The following is a 13,380-nucleotide window of genomic DNA, read 5'->3' on the forward strand; positions in this document are numbered from 1 at the left end:
GATTTACATTTCAATAACATCTGGTACACTGACTTGCTCAGAATGCTTGGCACATTTTAACTTTGAATTCTCCAGACCAAAGACACTGTTGCTAATCACATGATTCGGGGCAAGCTCTTGCATAGTTACGTAAGAGACGCTCAGCATCAATACATCGCTCACAATGGGTGAGAATGGCACAAAGACACCAGACCATGCCAGAGCTGGGTGTTGCTAGCATAAGGCTTGCCCCGAATCACGTGATGTAGTAACAGTCTCTTTGGTCGGGGGAATGCAAAGTTAAAATGTGCAAAGCATTGGATTAAGTCAGCGTTCCAGATTTTATTCAAATTTAACTCTCAAATGGCTTATTCTTAATGGGTGAAGATCAAGCCAGGAAGCGGTCATCCCCGGCCGCGAATTGTTTTTTCCCAAACAACATCCGTTTCCCATCTTCTTGGTTCTCCACAACACAAACCCAAGATGGGCTTTACGTCAATGAGAAGTGAAAAATGCTCGCTGGGGTTCGAACTCGGATCACTTGATTAGAAGTCGGGACTACTTTCAACCAGTCCACGAATCGGCTGCCAATCGTCGGTGAATTAAACACCATTATTCCTTGTTATATATAAACTGAGGCCGTGACCGAAACGGGCTTCCAGAGCTACGGCTACGTCTATTGTCAGCGCGTCCCTGCGTATTTTCAATGGGCGCAGACCTAGACATAGCTCTAGATAGCTGATTCAGATGCAGCCTTATTCTCTAAAGCCCCGGACATCATGAATATGCATAATGCAGAGAGAGAGAGAGCGCCCTCATTTGATATTGTTGGATCTCGTTTGAGAAAAATAATTCGCTACCCAGCCATGGTTGCAAACTTCATCAGTTGATAACTGTTACTCGGGCACAATTTTATGGCAGAAGCACGGCAGGGAGAGAATACAGAAACAAACAATTTGTTTCTTATTTCAACGGCTTGGCTTTTAGTTTCAGGAAAACAAACCATGAAACTGTTTTTGGACTATTGTCTAGTCTGCTGAAGAGTAAGAGGCCCCGTTTCCAACTATAAAAATTTTGAGTGTTGCACCACCCACTCGAAAATCTAATCAGCCGTCAATTCTTCTCAATTGATTCACGAAGCAAGCATAACAAAACTCTTGGAATTATGGAAAATAGGAAGTCACTTGAAGTTTGTACAACCTACTTTCCCTCCTGATTTCTTGTGAGAGTTCCAACTCTGTGACGGGGCATGCTAGTTAGACTATGTCCCAGTCCCATTCGACACCAAACTTTTACATTATCCCTCGTCAAATTACCTTAAAATATTTGATTCTATGCCAACCTATTATGGTATTGTTACATTCTTACTCTTCCAATCCTGATTGGTGTTAAGATTGAAATAGATGTTCTTTGAGTCTGTCTCATTTGCCCTCATTTCACAGGCTTTACGGGCCTTCTGATCATAGGAGGTCTCATTGCAGCCTGCCTCTGCTCCTTACTGGCAAACTTCATCACAATCTTCTTTGGCTTCTTCAGTGTCCTGAGGTGCATGGCCTGTTCTCGGAGCGAGCGGTTGTGCGCCAGGTACTGGGGCGGTATCTCAAACACCGAGAACGTGAAAGCAGACGTGAGGGGTAGGAAGTTGAGGGCCACCATCCGTTCAAGTTTCTGCAGCTCCGAGGTGTGCCTCCGCCAGACCTCGCTGACGGACTCCCAGACACTCTCCGCAGGCGAGCTTTCCTGGGACGACTCGCTGGCAGACGGATAAACGCCGGTGCGCTTGCCGGAAGCCCGGGACGGCGTGCGAGCTGACTTGTCATAGAAATCACGGCTGCTGTGTCGTACCACGGTGGACTGCTTCATCAGTTTGGCATCCAGAAGTTCGTCTGTCATTTGTTGGTTAAGGTTTCCAGCGAGTCCCATATGTGGTGGGGATGGTGTTTGTCTGCTCTTTAGCGGGGGTTGCCTGGGAGTGTCCCAGTCAAAGGTTTTTGGCAGGGTGGAGTAAGTCATTCGGAAAGATTTGTCCGTAGAGACGGGAGGCAGAGAGCCGGCTGGAGGTGGGGAAAGACTCAACTCGAAATTGTCGAACTGACTGAACAGAGACTTCATCTGGGGTGATTTAGTTTCCCGTTCTCGCAATTCCTGTTGATCAGAGATTTCCTTGCTCATTAGTTCTCCCTTTGTGGATGCAATTGATGGCAGAAATCGGTCGGTTAATTCCGGTGACAATTTCTCGCCTTTTTGCTTTGTGACAAGCTGCTCAGCAATATCATCTTGAGCTTTTTGTTTGTCAATCTTTTGAGAGCGTTCTGTCAGTTGCCTTGGAAGGATTTTTCCCTTGGATTCACCTTCCTCCCTTTCTCGAGGAACAGGTTGTCTTTTACCTGGTCTCGATGTGTACCTTTGTTCCTCATCGATCTCTCTTGCGATGGGTACGTCCTCTTGCCCCTGTTGTCTGTCGACAAACTCCTGCAGTGCATGGTCGGTTCTGGGTAGCCCAAGGGATCGTTTCCTGTCTCTGGCTTTAGACCTTTGCTCAGTATCATGGACTCCCATTGAAGGCAGCTGTCTCGGCATTGCGTTCAGAGGTGGAAGTGCCGTGGCTGCAGCGTTAGACTCCCGACGAGGGGCTGAGGCATTGGAACCCGAGTCCTGTGTGAGATACCTGCGATCTTGGCTTTGTTTGGTGGTATCATTTGCCAGACCCTCCCCCGATGGTTTGGGGACCATGCCCAGAGCGTTCGTCTGGGCAAGGGTTTCCCTTGGAGTCGCAAACACGTGCCGCTCTAGGTTCCCTGGCCTAGTGTCTGGCTTTCCTGTCACATTTCGAACGGCAGTGTTTCTGATAGGAGCTGCCATCTGATCTCTAGACGCTGACATGTTCCCCCTGCCAATATTCCAATGACTCCCTCGTGAAGTAGCACCCTCTTCAGCTGATGATGAGGTGCCTCTATTTTGGTTCTCCTCGCTGTCTTGCATCACACCCATGTAACTGACACTGCTCTCGCGCCGGTTTTTCTCCAAGGCCGAACCCTTCCCCAAATGTTGTGTCGAGCTTGGGATCTTTCGACCATTGGCCCTTTCTTGACCAGCTGGTTGTTCAGAGTCCCCATTGCCATGGCGACAGAGACTACTTCTGGCCGACTTAGCTTCCTGTCTCTCAGGTGTTGCGGATTGTTCCCGCTTGTCCGGATCCTCTGCATCATTGATAAGCCTCTCAAATGATTTGTTGGATTTGGCATCATCGGCACCCGCAGAATTATTAAACGAAGCCGTTCCGTTGGACAGATTTTGCAGAAGTCCATTTCTGGTGACTGTAACCTTTGAGATTGCATGAGCCGGTTTCTCTTCTTCGGACAAATATTCTCTGTCCTGAAACGCATCACCTTTAGATATCATATCTCGGTCTACTTCGCAGGTTTGTGTGTTATGTGTGTTGGAAATTCCCCCTCCATTTTCTTTGAGTCGCTCATCATCCATCACGTTCGGGGAGATATTCATTAAGTGTTCTTCGGGTAGCCCAATTTCATCATCAACAGGAAATTCATTTGCTGGAAGTAGACTTTCCTCTTCATTCCGTTGTTTGTGACTATTGGGAACGCCTTCACCAAGCCTTGTTTCGTTTGACCAGGGATCATCAGTTCTGGGACTCACACAATTTGAATAACATGCTTGGTCACCAACCAGCTCTTGATTGTCTTCAACAAGCTTTGTTGCTACTGCTGCATCACATTTCTGAGGGCTCAGGCCTTTGTCCAGGTCAACAACATGAATCGAAGAAATACTTGATGCTTGCTCAGCAACGGAATTTGTTAGATCTGCAGTACAATTTTCATGAAACTTGAAAGTCACTTTTGCAAAAATATAACATTTTTAAAGTTATAACCGACAGATAAGAGAACAGATTTGGACTTTATTCTCGATGCGATGGTAGCTTACAAAGACATTATTGGACACCACTTTTGTAAATGAACTGTAAAACACAGATAATGCCGTAAGTCATAACTTCATTAAATCAAACATAACATAAATAAATCATAACTGGATGTTTGGACACCATAGGCCTATGTATTACCTCTTTTTGTGTCGTTAGTTGAACCGAACAAGCAGGGCTCAGTTCCTGTCTGTACAGGGCGGGAATCGGGATCTCCCTTGGCGTCTCCTATATCAATGCTGTCGTTATCTTCCCTATTGCGCCTTCTATCGTGTTCATCTTCCCGGGAGGAGTACTTGGCACCTTCTCGATTTCTTCTCAATTTTAAGGATTGCGATACAGCGTTTGGCAATACCGCAGTATCTTGTGGTCTGTCTGGTGTTGGATCTCGATTCATCGAAATGGTGCTGTCAGATTCACTTGCCACTTGGACAGGTTGACTCTGGGTGGTGCGAACTTCCAATATCAAGAAATGACGATAATCAAAATTTTGAATCAACACGACTTCTGCTTCTTCTCATAGCCATCTCTTTAAAGAGTTATGTGGTGAAAACTTATATGCTACATCATTATATTCGACCAGTAATGGGTACCATTTCCTATACTGAGTTTCCTATACTGTCTTTCGACAGAGGAGGTTGTCTCTGTAAAAGACATTGTTTACTTACAAAGAGGAGAGTGCAAAAAAAATGCATCAGAAATGGAAGAAACGAAGTAGTGGATAAAATGAGTTTGTATTGTCATACACCGTTTCTCAGGAGATGGAGATGCAATACCTGTCTTATCCGCCTCATCCCCCATCCCTGTCACCGACATCTTCACATGCCCCGTTCCAGGCATCCACACTTTGTCGCACGTATGAGACACGGAGGGGCAAGGGATGTTCTCGCCTCTTGGGGGCGGGATTGTCAGAGTCTGAATGGCCTCAAGGAAGCATTGCTTGTCGACTGGTGTCAGCCGAGTGAACTTCTGATGAATCAAAATGTCAAGGCCAAGTATGCATGAGGTCAATTTCAAGGAGCTTTCTCGATGGAAATCATTTGCAGAATGAAGACAACTTCCAAGAGCAGAAACAGGTTTCTAGACTTTTTTCTTTGATGCGAATGTTGTTTCAGGGATTAGGAACCAGTTGTAGTAATCACAAGCTAATTACAAGTCATCAAATGACGAGCTATTCGCCTCAGATGTGGATGAGACTTTACTTTGTCGTGTTCATCTTTCACGTGTCATGTGACTCGTGATTTCACGTGATCCACTGGGTGGCGTCGATGTCACCGAGTTTCTCCCAAATACCTCAGTACAGTGAAATGAAGTGTTTGCTTACGGATTTTGTACTATTTACTCTGATTGTCAGTATTTCATAATTCACTTCATTTAAACTTTATAATATTAATGCAGTTGAAATCAACAACATAATTATACTGCATATAATACAAACATAAAGAAACAGGGGAATTACTTCATCTGGGATAGCACAAAAAGTGGTTATTGCCATTGAGGACTTATTTGAGGTTCCATGTTACATGTATATTGTTCTGCCGTTTATTTGTGACCGCGATGATGAGACACGACTTCTTGGGAAAACTAGGCCTGATAAACCAGACGGTATGATGAAAACATGATGTGATTAAGAGGTGGGTTGGAAAGTCTGGATAATATTTTCAGCCTGTTGGAACACATCACTACGGCAACCTGTCTCTGGAACATTGATTTCCCCTGAACAACGGATCAAGGTACCACGCTCGAACAAGCCAATAATGTACCTGCAGTATTTCCTGACTTCGACTTGTGATGGCGAAGCTAGGGCCGCTCACGCGTGCTTCGGGCTCATTACAGTTGGGTGGCAGTCGGCCGTAATCCGCCCAGTGTTTCAGGCACCTGCTGCAGTGAAACACCGGCTGTGCTAGTCCGCCACTGTCACCTCGGCGTCTGGTGATCTAGGGTGAACGACGTTGAGATAGGGTACGACCTTTACTCTCCTTATATAAAATATAATTTGCTGGGGTAATAGTGGTATATATTTTAAGTTACAACATCTGCGTTGATCACACCCATCCATGACGTGTTTCTCATTGAATACGGTCCGTTGTGAGTCTTCTAGATCTGTGGGTGTTTTCGGATAAGGTAATTTATAGCACATTATCTCTGTCACACCATTCAGGTGTTCTGTTGAGGTACGCGGGCAGGTGACTCCTGGGCCTTTCTTTGTTCGTTAGTTTGCATCCCCTTATACCTTGAGTTGCTTTCAGCCTTGCAATAGCCCATGGACAACTTCCATTTTTAAGAAAAGTTTTTTTCTCGGAACAAAGGTCTGGCGTTTGTGCGTTCACATTTGATTATCACGCTATAGCATAATATTTTATCTATCAAAACGTTGAGGTGTTAATCAATAGGCGTGTTCGTCATCTTCGATACATAATTATGACGACATCTACGGTTAGTTGTGGAGGTCGACGACTTTCAAGTTTGAGGTGAAACCATGTGACGACAATTTTGTGAATTACACCGATGCTCGGCACTGAGGAGAACCATTTTTAACTCAACATTTCGAAAAAGCTGCTCTGTTTGTTGTCAGGAGCCAAGTTTACTTTTAACATTTCTTCTCAAAACATACATAACCCACAAGAAATTGAGAAAAATGGTTTCACCACAAACTTTCAAATTCGTAGACCTCATGCCAACCTGCAATTGATCAAAGATATCACCGCTAATATCGCATAAGAAGATGTCACATGGTGTAACCAAAGTCCCTTTGGTGGCATCATGGCATTGTCATTACCATCGTTATTGTAATTGTCATTTAGTCACTGTTTGTGTCATATTATTAGGCCTACATCACAGTACAACCCCCCTCCCGAAGTACCGCAACCAACGATTATTCGCAAACTTTAAGTTGCTAGCGCTTGCCTGAATGATGACGCCCATGGACTGACACAGCAGCAGCTTCTTCAAACTCTCTTCTAAGGATCGGATGTCATCACCATGGAAACGGCTTGGAGGAAAACCCAACTCGCTCGCGACCCGGACAGCATTCGGTCGATGTCTCGATTTCTGTCCACAGTAAAAAAAAAAATCATTAGGTGGCTGTGGCGGAACATGGACGAATCACAAAGCGTTGGAGGCAAGTTTTATACGGGGTCGAAATCAGAGTTTAACCTGATCCCCATCCCTTGTAAACCATCCACCAATTATAACCCAAAAGCAGGCCCTATGCATGGAGAATGTACAATGTCAATATTTTCCGGGAATTTAGCATTCCCCGCTGACTGAAAAAGGGTGAACCTTCGGTACCCGTTTCCAGTAAATATTACCCTAACCAGATCTGTCCCTGTACATTACCTCGTACTCTCGTCTGGCACCCGTTCGGGTCCGGGGAGGAGGCAGTTTCAGGTCCTGGCCCTCGATTGACAACAAGACGTCAATGGCACTTGCTGCTCCTTCTCTTTGATGAGTCGCAGTGTTGAGGTCTGGAGGATGGTTGCTCACTTTGAGCTGGAGTAATTTCATGACAAGGAAATGCTATTGAAGAAATTCTGTATTGTCTATAACCTTACTCCGTGTCTGTATCAACAACAGATGAAGCTCTGTGGCGTGACCAATCGTGCGCGCATGTGTTCTCGGCTCACTAAGATACAGTCTGCACTAGATATCATTATACACCGTAATGACCCTCTTTGAAAGATAACGAAACATATTCGTAGTAAAATTGTTTTCAATATGGGGCAATATAAATCTTCCAATTGAAAATGGCTGTCAAAACCGAAAACAAGCACGGGGGTATGAAAGAAATTTCTTTTGGGCATTGCTTTTCTTCAACTGGCACTATGATTATGAGAGTGAATATTGAAAGTGTAAAGGGTAAGTTCGTGATCACCTTGGTAGTTTTCTTGGACCGCGGGAGTGTTGGTAGTTGGCCTGGCGTTAGACAGTGGAATCGGACGTCCGCTACTCGCGCATGCGCCCTAGTAGTGTCTATGGCTGGTAAACACACACCGGTGTCTTTACTGAGATCGTAGGGAGAGACGACTTGTATGGGTACTGGCCGCCGAGCACCAGCAGGCTGAAGGTCAACGTAGGTCAGAAGTGGAACTGGAGGGAGTGGTGCCGAGATTGGGCTTATAGCTCCATGGTTTGATGGAGTATCGGCTTGCCTTCGGACTGAGCTGGTTAGTTCCTTGTAAGTGGAGAGAGTAAGAAAACATTAACTCGTATGAGTACTGGGTGGATGACAACAAGATGTTGTCTCGATAGTCCAGAGTACCATTGGTCCGAAGTCCCATTGGTCCGACGTCGATTGGTCCGACGTCTCATTGGTCAGACGTCCGGGTCCGACGTCCCATTGGTCCGACGTCCCATTGCGTCGGACCATGGGACTTCGGACCAATGGGACTTCGGACCAATGGGATTTCGGACCAATGGGACTTCGGACCAATGGGACTTCGGACCAAGCTTATTACGAGCTTTTCGATTAGAACAGATATAATATAGGCTTAGGCCCACTAGTCTGTTTTTACACAATATCCGCTCAGATGACTGGTCTAGGCCTACTTAAAATCGCACAAGATTCAATTTGATTTGTCAAGTGGCATACATCTTCACAAACGTCCACTAATATTATAATCTCACCTTGAAAACCGTTTTCTCTGCAACATGCCAAGCAAAAGTTAAAAACTTGGCTGCCCTTTGATGTTTCCTTCTTTAAGTCGGACCCTCTATTAGTCTTTACTGTATATGGGCTGAGCAGGTCTAGTTTCCAAGAAGAAAGCGGCTTTTATAACCCATCGCTTGACTCTGGTCCATCTTACCCTTGTGTCAAGAACATCCACAGCCAGGCTAGGTCCATTTGACACGGTAGACTCGGCATCGTCTGGCCCCACCAGGACATCACCAGGGTTGACACTGACAGCAACTTGAGCCAGTCTTATCGCAGACATCCTGCTTCTGTTGTAGACTGAAGCATGGTCTTTCACGACATTTTGTCCATTATCACTTAGCCGACCGGTCAGCACATCGTCATGGTTGGCAAATATGGCTAATTCTAATTCTAGAGGGAATCTTGGCTAGTATAATGATCATGAAATTTCTGAAAATGCAGCGGATGCACGCGTTTTTGGCCTAGAATACTAGTACGCGGTAGGCCGGAAGTTTGCTCGAATCGCGCGCCACTTTGCGTCTGCGCACAGATACGCCCACTGGCGAGCGCAGCTAATGGGCGTAGCGAAAGTATTTTTCTTGTGGGGGATATTTTGAACTCATTGATCTCTATTAGAAAGACTAAATTAATGGAGATCATTGGTTGAACTCAATTCGACTTTGAGTTGTTATTCAAAATATGGGGCCCCGTCTGTCTTTGGGTACAAGAAGCAAAGGTTTGCTCAGTCGCTCATTGAAGTCATATGGAGCTATAATAAAATACATTTGAATTGTGTTGAGGTCAGTAAATTTTCAGGTAGGCCTACTGAGGTATGGTGGACTTGCAGGGACATATGGAGGGGCATAACATATCGTGATTCCTTTGCGATGTCATGAATTTATTCACGACTAGTAGTGGTGAAATTTTCGTGACATATTGTGAATATTTTTCCGACGTCGTGAATATTTTCGCAACGTCGTGAACATTTTGTGACTAGTCGTGAATTTCTTTACGACCGGTTGCGAACATTTTTTGGGACGTGGTGAATATTTTTTTGGACGTGGTGAATATTTTTGCGACTAGTCGTGAATTTATTCAAAAAAATATTTACGACGTCGCAACAAAATATTCGCTACTGGTCGCGAATAAATTCATGACTATAGTCGCACTTGAAATATTCACGACGTCGCAAAAATATTCACGAATGGTTATGAATAAATTCACGATTTGTCGCAAAAATATTCACGACTAGTCGTGAATAAATTCACAACGTCGCAAAAAAAATCACGACATGTTATGTCCCTTCAGGGCCACCATACTGAGAGAGACCTGCTGCTGTGGTTATCCAAAGGGTTCATCATAAGAAGGCATTATAAGGGTCTAGTCTGGTTCCCAGACCAAAAGATTCCGAATATTCCTGATTTAGACGTGTAGACGTCGGGGGAAATTGTCAGGTCGGGGGACCAGACTATATAAGGGTCACGGCCAGAGCTCAGGAAATACAATGTACCTCACGGGACACTGCACAGCCAGCACACGGGTCATAAACGCTGGCAATTATATGCAGCGTCATAGAACGAACAATCATCCATGCGTCAACTTGGTGCCACTGTACTCTCTAAATGCAGAATAATCTCTCATTCTAACGAGTGTGAAAACCCGGAACGTTCGTAACTAATAGTTGTACACACTAAGTCTAGGCCTACTGCATTTTCCTTTCCTGACGACTCAATAATTATGGCGGCCAACACCATACTTTTGAGTTTCATTGACAAACCCGTGTTTCGGTTGTATGCGACTTATGCGGCCGTCGTCACCCTAAAGATGATGTTTCTGTCGGCTTGGACTGTGAGGTACAGATTATCTCGAAAGGTTAGTAATTATAAGGATATCATGGAGGAATTCCTCCAGCGTGCGATAGTGCTCTGTAAGCTTGCCCTCAGTCTATGGTTGAACTTTGTTCCCTGTAAAGCACAGTTGAAATGAGTTCAGTTGAAAATAAGTTCGTGTGATCAGTGTCATGACTAAAGATGTGGGGCTAAATTTTAAGATTCACTATAAATAACTGGCATTGTATAGACCTATTTGCAGGTATGTATAATGTCGATGATGGTTTACGCATAAAGATGAATGCACGAAAGGTTAAGTCATGTGTAGCCAAACGAACAAAATTCCGCTATAACATAAACATGCCCTCAGGTTGCATATTATTTTGTATTACACTGGAGTACGTGTCATGTCCAAGCGGTTGAGACTAATAAGAGCACCGGACTCAACCTCCGTGGGACGTGTTTCTGATTAGCAGAGTGCAGTATCTAGTCCCAGTCTCGACACTTGTGTCCTTAGGCAAGACACTTAACCATTAATGCTTCGTCCTTCGGATGGACGTAAAGCCCTTCTCTTATTGCTAAGAGAAGGGGTTTGCCCCAGACTTTCTGGCAGTGATGACTGCTTAGTAGTGCGCCACAGCACCTTGTAAACCTTAAGACTCCGGTATGGGTGCACGCCTGTAAGGCCTAAAGCCATCCGCCGAGCAGTTTATATGCTCTCAAACTATTCTTTTTAACATTAAGAATGTTTTTCTCGACAACTGAGGGCGCTGTTGCTGTGATGTCAATTAAGGAAGACACTGAGTTTAGGCCGGGTTTTCTGTTCAAACTGTGAACTCCAATTGAAAACTTATGTGAGAAAGGGTTGCTCATTGGCTTTAACATCACTGTTTCTGCCCGGAATGGACATCACTGTTTTGCTCAGGAATATGGAAATGTGTGCATCAGCATAACAATTAAAAAGGCACCAAAATTCCGTTGATAGTGACAAAACGAAAATTTAAAATGTGCATTTTAAGGGGCAGTATAAAGAATATTGCATGGTATCATAAACTATCATAAAATTATGAATCCAGCATGCCTGAAAACATAGATATTGATACCAGGACATCCAAGTCGACGAAATACAAGCATTTCTATGAGAAAAATCGTTCTTAGCGGGTATTTTTGGCGGCCACCTTGAAAAGTGGCCGCCATCTTGGATTTTCAAGTGGCCAATCGGGCAGATTTGTGAAGTATACCCTTGCGAATCATTGTGCCGAATTTAGTGCTTCTATCGCCATTTTGCACGATTCCACTGCAAAATTGATCTTATCTGCTATACTATGGGCCCTTAAGGTTTATTGGAGCAGTAACAAGCGCTAAAGGCAATAAATAAAAGCAGTGTATGGAGGGGAATATACAACAAAAATTAATGATCAAAATGTTTCGTTCTTAATCTGATGACCTATGAAATTTATGAAAAAAATATTTGTTTTGATTGAATGATTTGTTTTCTAGGTATTCATGAACCTTGAGGACGCAGAGGGTAAGAAGGAGAGAGTCAGAGAGGACGAAGATATTGAACGAATTCGAAGGTATTATTATGATGATGCTTTCGGATTAAAACAAAAATGTCGACAACGATTTAGACGGGAAGCGAAACGAGATTAAATGAACGATTTCACGATGGATTGGAATTTTTTTTCACATGAGCGTTCAGCGAACTTAAAAAAAAGAATGTTAATAAAGTTAAATTATGCAGAGGCGTATCCGGGGGTGGGGGATAAGGGGTTATTTGTTTTAGAAAAAAAAAGTGTTCTTTTTACCAGCGGCCTTTTTATTAATGCCCTTTTTGGAATTTCGCGCGACCGTCGGCAGTTGTTGTGCCCCGAAAAGCGCCACCTATTGTCCGATATTGTGCATAATCGTCCGGTTTGACCAGCGACCCCATTGGAGGATGGAACCTGCCTCCCCCCCCATTGTTTTTATTTTACGAAGGCAAAGTGTCCGGAGAAAACCCTTTCAGCACGGATGTGCGAGTGCCGTTTTAACAAACGTTTTACCACCCCCAATGAAAATGACATTACTAAGATTCTGTGATGTTGCTACTTGCTACATATATTTAGATATTAGAAGGAACAAAGTTGCTTGCAGAACTTGGCCCTAAAAGACAACGGCATTGGTTTTTAGTCCCGAAATTATATAGTAAATGATACTGACTCAGCGCAAAGCTGTTTGCGATATTGTTTTCACATTCTAGATATTTGCTGCATTGTAGCAATCATCCATTGTTGACATGCAGGAAGACATATAGGCCCACAACTTGCATTTTTCTCTTTCACAACTCGAAATATATGGAGGATTCTTCAGAACTCTCAATTTCGTCGCACCGAAACCCCAAACTCTCCTATTTACAAAGAGTGACATTTAGTTTAATCGAGTGACAATTAACACCTACCTTTTAGAGTAAAATTCATTCAATTAAATAAATTGAGTGTTCCTTCGAGTTTCCATGAGATTGGTTCATTTTGTTTCAGGGCATTTGAATATAAAATGAGAGTGATTTTCACTTTAAATCGTTCGGTTGCTAGTGTCACTCTTCGGAATTTAGAGAGCACAATAAAGGCCCTACAACATAAATCTGTTCATCCCCCTTTAATTCCAGATGCCACCGTAACGACTTGGAGAACATCGTTCCGTTTCTGGTCCTGGGCCTGCTGTACGTTCTGACCGGGCCCAGCGTGTACGCAGCCGCCTGGCACTTCCGCGCGTTCGTGGCGTCTCGCTTCGCCCACACCTTGGTCTACCTGATGCACGTGCCTCAGCCGACTCGATTCCTCGCCTGCCTGGTAGGGTACGGCGTCAACGTGTCGTTTGCGGTGCAGGTGATCATGAATGGCCAACTGTAGGTTTTGGGATTCGACAAAACACGAGGCGAATCCAACAATAGGAGGTCGGCTTGGGGATTAGATGTCAAGGAGGGGGAAAGTTGGATATACAGGGCGAGTCAAAAAAAAGCA

At 44.3% G+C, this 13,380-nt stretch overlaps 2 protein-coding genes across 2 annotated transcripts; one reads left to right on the forward strand and one right to left on the reverse strand.

The window, feature by feature from the left end:
• Window positions 1-626: 626 nt before the first annotated feature.
• Window positions 627-9,034, reverse strand: LOC119736372. Its single transcript, XM_038210385.1, has 8 exons — window positions 8,722-9,034; window positions 7,791-8,090; window positions 7,256-7,408; window positions 6,824-6,967; window positions 5,680-5,853; window positions 4,693-4,885; window positions 4,058-4,372; window positions 627-3,800 (listed from the first exon to the last, which is right to left on the reverse strand). The coding sequence occupies exons 1-8, from the start codon at window positions 8,848-8,850 to the stop codon at window positions 1,411-1,413; spliced, it is 3,798 nt and encodes a 1,265-aa protein (XP_038066313.1). The 5' UTR covers window positions 8,851-9,034; the 3' UTR covers window positions 627-1,410.
• A 1,041-nt stretch (window positions 9,035-10,075) lies between these two features.
• LOC119737838 (microsomal glutathione S-transferase 1-like) lies at window positions 10,076-13,330 on the forward strand. Its single transcript, XM_038212459.1, has 3 exons — window positions 10,076-10,421; window positions 11,879-11,955; window positions 13,026-13,330. Exons 1-3 carry the CDS (start codon window positions 10,287-10,289, stop codon window positions 13,267-13,269), a joined length of 456 nt encoding a protein of 151 aa, XP_038068387.1. The 5' UTR covers window positions 10,076-10,286; the 3' UTR covers window positions 13,270-13,330.
• Window positions 13,331-13,380: the final 50 nt, after the last annotated feature.

The sequence above is a fragment of the Patiria miniata genome, unplaced genomic scaffold (genome assembly GCF_015706575.1).
Source record: "Patiria miniata isolate m_02_andy unplaced genomic scaffold, ASM1570657v1 HiC_scaffold_3, whole genome shotgun sequence".
Lineage (NCBI taxonomy): Eukaryota > Metazoa > Echinodermata > Asteroidea > Valvatida > Asterinidae > Patiria > Patiria miniata.

Bases quoted from the DNA above. Each gene is read 5' to 3' on its own strand.
- LOC119736372 (XM_038210385.1), bottom strand. From the start codon at position 8,850: ATGTCTGCGATAAGACTGGCTCAAGTTGCTGTCAGTGTCAACCCTGGT. The intron at 6,968-7,255 runs GTAATGTACAGG...TACTGTGGACAG, and splicing joins GTGCCAGACGAGAGTACGAG to AAATCGAGACATCGACCGAA. The intron at 4,886-5,679 runs GTACATTATTGG...TTGATTCATCAG, and splicing joins GAAGTCAGGAAATACTGCAG to AAGTTCACTCGGCTGACACC.
- LOC119737838 (XM_038212459.1), top strand. From the start codon at position 10,287: ATGGCGGCCAACACCATACTTTTGAGTTTCATTGACAAACCCGTGTTT. The intron at 10,422-11,878 runs GTTAGTAATTAT...TTTGTTTTCTAG, and splicing joins GGTACAGATTATCTCGAAAG to GTATTCATGAACCTTGAGGA. The intron at 11,956-13,025 runs GTATTATTATGA...CTTTAATTCCAG, and splicing joins GATATTGAACGAATTCGAAG to ATGCCACCGTAACGACTTGG.